Genomic DNA, 6,077 nt, shown 5'->3' with positions numbered 1-6,077 from the left:
CTTTCCCTTCTTTCATGTTCCCTTTCTATCTTCTCCTTTTCCTTTCTCCATACTTCATGTTCTTCTATCCTCTTCTCTAGTTTATCTCTTTTCTTTCTTCTCTCCACTTTCTTTCCCTCTCCTCTACTTCTTTCCCCATTTTTCCAGTCTAATTGTTTCTTCTCCCCTGATCTTTTAACTCTCTCATTTCCTTCTTAACCTCCCTCATCAAACCTGCCATTCTCTGTTCCTCCTCTTTTTTCAATGATCTTTCTACCTTCCTACTTTTTTCAAATGCCCATTTTTCCTTCTCTCTCTTCCTTTTCCACAGCTCGTCTATTATCCCCATACTTCCCCTTCCAACTCCTTTCCTTGCCCTTCTTTTCTTTCTTCCCTTCTATTAACCTCTCCTCGCTGCCGTTCTCGGTTTCGCACGCTTCAACTTCTCTTTTCCACTTCCTCTTTTTACTCTCCCTTTGCCTGCTTCTCTCCACTGGGCACCTTCTGTCAGGTCTGCTGCTTTGAGTCTACTTTCTATATTTCCTCTCTACGCCACGTCCTCCTGCTGACAACCGTCCTTTCAAGAGAGTTTCCTCTTTACACTGAAAAAAAAATATGGTCAATTTTAATAAATATTTAATTCAATACTGCCAACTAAACATTTACTTACAGTAAATAAATATTTGTTCAGTAAAAAAATGATTGTTAAATCAAATTAATGGCTGCGTTCAGCAGACTCAACAGTTTTGCAACCGTTTTATGAATGCTGCTGAGATAGGACCATTCTTCTAGATCTAAAAGTATGATCCAATTAGCGCGAAGGAAACTTCCAACAGTTGCAAAACAAACGTTCTGCTGAACGCAGCCTATGTTTCTTGTACAAATAAATATATCTTTATATTTAATAAATATTTAGTTGGCAGTATTGAACTAAATGTTTGTTAAAATTGACTATATTCTTTTTCAGTGGGTGCATTCAGTACCACGATCGCTCACATGAGCGCTCAGTGAGTTCTTGAATCTATTTGGTCTATATTTTTAGTTCTAACAGAATATGCCAATCAGATACAAGAGTTGACTAAGCGCTCAGTGAACGGTCGTAGTCTGAATGCACCCATGCTTACTAACTGCGTGTCTTCTCGTCCACTGCCTCTTCGTCAATCGTAGTGCGTCTTCCGGTGGGCCTGCCGCCTGCTCTCCTCTCAAAACTATCTATTCCCATTGCACGCTTTATATTCTTTGTGCGTTCTAGTTCTAACCTCTCTCTTTTCTTTCTAGGTTCCCACCTCCACTTTCTCTGTTTGTGCTTTTGCACTCTATTTCTCCAAAGAGCCCCTCCTCGAGTCTTACTATTCCTTGCGCACTCATATTTCTTTATCGTCGAAGTATCTCTTTTTCAGCTGCTTTTTTTCTATATTATCGTTTTACCTCTCACTCATACATCCGTACCGGAAGTCCTATTTCTTTTCTTCTATTTCTCTTCTATTTTTTGCCTAGCATTTTCTTTTTCATTCTAGAATATTCGAATACTTAATATAACATTTGTATGATTCGTAGACCGAAATACAACGTGCGGGAGGAACGTACGGGATACACGGTCCTGATGTGGCTCTTAATCAAAAAATTTACGGATAGAGATGTCGGTAGTTACAAATGTGTTTCAACGAATAGCCTAGGAAAGGCAGACGGCACTTTAAGATTGTATGGTGAGTTATACACCTGCCAGTTCACAGTTGTATTATGAATCTTTTATATGCTTTAAGATTTTCAAATTCACATGATGTCCATTTTTAGAAATTAAAATTGGCTTCGAAAGAGGATCTCGAGCTAAGGATCACGTATCTATTATCGGTGGTAAGTATATACAGCAGATTCACTACTCACAAGCATTATCAATCCTATTGTTGTTGTTTCGATGAGGTTCAGCGTCCAATTGATTCCCAGTAGCACAATCGCGATTCCACAATTGTGATTCCGCTATCGATTACGCATTTTTTTTTCAATGAAAAGGGATTGTTTTCTAGGTTTGGCTGAAGCTGCTCAAAGTTCCGGTGCCAGCAGCGGCGTCGGCGGTTTCTACGGAAGTAGCAGCTTGTCACACATCCTATCGATGCTCTTTTTCATACCGATATTATGGCCACGGTGAAGAAGGCATCCACTGCTGATCATCGCTAAGCTACTTAGTGCCGGATAACTTTGTGCCAAAAAAAAGACAAGAATGTAGAGAATGCGCGAATGCGAAAGATAATGATATGATAGATATAATAGAATACATATGGAAGCAAAAGTATGCTCAAAAGAGAAAGAAAAGGGAGAGAAAGGAAGGAGAGGGGAGAGGGGGAGAGAAAAGAGAGCGAGAGAATGAGAGAGAGAATGTGTTGAGAGAGAGAGAGAGAGAGAGAGAGAGAGAGAGAGAGAGAGAGAGAGAGAGTGGAAATAAGATAATAAATCGGAGTCTTCGATACTTTAAATTCTTCCTACTTTCCTTTCCTACTCTCGAGTGTCGAAGACATTTTTAGATCAATGAATGTTGTCAATGTACGCTTTAGATTCGCGCTTTGCGAATCGGCCAAGCAAAGCTCGATTTGCGCTGTTCGTCTCATGAACATCGTCGGAAAACGGCACTAAACATGGGCGCCGCGAAAAGGATACAAGGGGGTGTATTGTATTTGTATCTCCCTGGCTAATGAAAGATGTGGGAAATGGAAAATCCACAGGAAAAAAGAAATCGTGTGTGTAATATGGAAAATAATTTTTTTAATTAAACAGAAACTAAATGCATAAATATTAATTAACGTTTGTAATAAAACTTTGGAAAACCAATTTTTAAAAAATCAATGTTAGAACAAAAACTTAAGTCGTTTTAGCTGTTTAAATTTGTTTCGAATTTGAATTCTTCTGGATGCACCCCCCCCCCGCAAGTAATTCGCTCGGCGCCCATGGTACTGAACTAAAAGTATTATACCAATTGTAATTCGTTTTAATGTACTTTACACTCGAGATATTCGACGATATTTACATGACGATCGATGAGGATAGCGTAAACTGTAGCTCAAACATACCATCGATAAAAAAATTGATAAATTTGAAAGGAAGGGGGGTTTGCCATCGCGGGGATGCTTTATGAATCGATAATAATCAACGGTCGTTTTGTCATTGATTTATCGTGCTGCTGATTGATTTTGAACGTCAGAAAACTTTGATGTTTCGAAATAAAAATAAGAATCGAACGTTGTACACTGTTGCTTCGTACTTTATCATTTCCACTTACTTATAATGCTATATAATTTACTATAAGTTTTATATTTTGATTATTCATTTTTCGTTTCGTTTGTTTTAATGTAACTTACGTAGTGAGATATATGTATACATACTCATAACAATCAGATACAGAGGTAAGTACATATTACATCCAAACCTTGGAAGTTTAATTCAGGTAAAGGATGAAAATGGAGAGAGTATGAAAGGACATTTAGACTTTTGTCTCGCAGGTATCCGCACAAAGGCAAGTACCCCGAATCGAACCATCGAACGCACTTTTTGTCGCTGCGGAATATGGGTTAACGTCCCGTAGGGACGTATAATACCTGTTTCCGACGAGCAGTGCGATTGTCGGTCCAAATTTCGAGTCAAACAACTTAATCCTTATAACTCGGGACTGGACCATATGCAATGTTTGCAAAGCAAGAGGGATGATTACGAGGTCTTAGGTTTTAAATTAAAAGAGAAAGAAATTTAAGTTGATTAACATTTAAAATTTATTAGTTATAACAATCTATTGTTGATATGTGACCCAGTAAATAATTTTTCATGCATGCTTGTGTATAAATAAATATATATAAATATTCATAAAGATGTATAATCATATATGAAATATGTCCATACATGTTCATACATTCCTCTTTCTTTTGTAAAATTATTTTTAATGTAATAGAAATAATAATAGTAATGTGAAAACAAAAATAATTAAAGATATAATTTTCACATTGTTTGTTAAAAAAAAAACAAATTTGGAAAAATGTAAAAAAATTGATCATATATTACTCAATTATACATAATTTTATATAAATATAATAAAATTTAGGACTCTTAAATTTAACTAACGAATATAAAGGGTAAATAAGAGTCAAGTTCAATAAATATAGATAGATCTTAATGTGATATTAAATACATGCAAATCGCTGTGCATATGCCAACATTACGCTTCGTTGTACATATGTTAATACATTAAATACATCATTGTGCCTCCAATACACTAAATACATCACTGTGTCTCTGTTAATAATACATTACATGTTTACGTTGTGCTTCCGCTAATAGTACATTACATGTTTCGGCTCCTGGATTGAGCCATCTTCAGATGAAAAAATATTTATTTTGATTGATTACCATAGTCATATATAATAAAACTTAATTTAATACATTTTATATAGCGCGTCATATAAATGCTTCATAGAGACCGACAATTACTCGCAAGCGGTTTGATGACCGATTGATAGGAATATCCTGTTTTTCTAAAATTCAACGTAAAAGTAGAAAAACCAAATAAAGTCAGATTGCAAAGCAAGCAACGATTTTGTCTCGATAAAACACTCACTTCTGTGGTCGCATTTATTGTGTCGTAAATTAAAATAAATTGTCAATATCATTATAATGATTACGTTGTCAGTAATAATATATGTGTATAACACTAAATTGATTTATAAAACGATTCATCTAGAAAGATTTCCTTTAATTATGAAATTGGCAAGGCAGACGATCATCGTCTGAGATACGAGCTATAACTAATACACATCTAAGCAACAATGTCGTATTTTGTGACAATGATCGATATATATGCTTTATGAAGATCTCTCTGTGTCTGTTTGGAGATTGAGATTGCTTTTTGTCTTTTAATATTCAGCATCTCGGAAATTAGGCGTTTATTACAATGCTCCTCATCTAGTATCTGGACATTGTTCCAGTAAAAATCTTCTGCTATGTTCTATGTTCAGTTATTATAGGACGAGTAGATGTATTCCAATGAATATGATTTCGGTGTTCAGCGATTCTAGTTTTTAGTTGTCTGCCCAACATATGATGCATCACAATCGTTACAAATGATTTTGTATACAACATTGTTCCTAGAGAAATGTAGCTTAGGACTTTTTTGTACCTTGATGTATTTATTCAATTTGTTTATGCTGTGGTATGAAACTTTAACATCTCTATTAAATTTGTTGAATTTATCGGTTATGGATGTAATGTATGATACATGATGTGACATCTTCTGATTCATCATTTTTGCCATTTTTATCGTGTACAACTGTTCTCTTCTGTTGAATGTTTTTTATTCTGTTATTAATTGTGTCAAAAATAAATTTTATATAATCAAAATTTAATTTTATATAATCAAAGATTTCTTAATCATCATGACCCCTCTAAGGAGTCATTTTCGACTCCTTAAACGCGAAAAATCGCGTATGAGGGCGCAGATGGGATCGAACCCGAATCTACAGATCGCGAGTCAATCGCACCGAGCGACAAGTCACTTGACGCCACATATATAATTATACAAAAGTAATTTTTTTTCAAACATTTCTTCAAACTTGATTCTTTCAAAAACAAAAAATAATATGAAAATTACCCTTTTAATTATTTTTAATGTTTTCACATTATTATTATTATTATACTAAAAAGTAACTTTACAAAAAAAAGAAGGATGTATGAGGGTCGTCTGAAAAGTTTTGAGCCTAACATAGAAACAAGTAATTTTTCGGTCAAATTCAATTTTATTTTTCCACATAGTCTCCTTTTAAGTCGATACATTTTTTTCCAGCGATGTTCCCACCCCTTTAATCCATTCAAATAATACTGAGCCTCTTGCTTTGCAAAATAGGCGTCTAAGGATGCGATGACCTCGTTCGATGAAAATTTCTGTCCTCCGAGCCAAACTTTGAGCCTAGGAATTAGAAAAAAGTCGCTGGGGGCCAGATCTGGTGAATACGGTGGATGGTCAATTAATTCGAACCACAATTCGTGAATTTTTGCCATAGCGACCGCCGAAATATGAGACGGTGCGTTATCTTGATGGAACAGCACTTTCTTCTTTTTTAAAT

The 6,077-nt window shown here is 35.3% G+C and overlaps 1 protein-coding gene across 2 annotated transcripts in view; it reads left to right on the top strand.

Annotated features, from left to right (window-relative positions):
- The window catches only part of LOC108726176 (lachesin), an 89,347-nt gene extending 87,039 nt beyond the window's left edge, over window positions 1–2,308 (top strand). For both annotated transcript variants that reach the window (XM_018453599.1, XM_018453598.1), the window contains exons 8-10: window positions 1,537–1,685; window positions 1,774–1,833; window positions 2,004–2,308. In XM_018453599.1, the coding sequence (XP_018309101.1) occupies window positions 1,537–1,685; window positions 1,774–1,833; window positions 2,004–2,125 (331 nt within the window). In that variant the 3' untranslated portion in view covers window positions 2,126–2,308. The remainder of the gene's footprint in view (window positions 1–1,536; window positions 1,686–1,773; window positions 1,834–2,003) is intronic.
- Window positions 2,309–6,077: the final 3,769 nt, after the last annotated feature.

The sequence above is a fragment of the Mycetomoellerius zeteki genome, unplaced genomic scaffold (genome assembly GCF_001594055.1).
Source record: "Mycetomoellerius zeteki isolate Tzet28-1 unplaced genomic scaffold, Tzet1.0 scaffold39, whole genome shotgun sequence".
NCBI classification, from domain to species: Eukaryota; Metazoa; Arthropoda; class Insecta; order Hymenoptera; family Formicidae; genus Mycetomoellerius; species Mycetomoellerius zeteki.
Note: the sequence above shows the minus strand (reverse complement) of the source record. Positions and strands in the feature narration are given on the sequence as shown.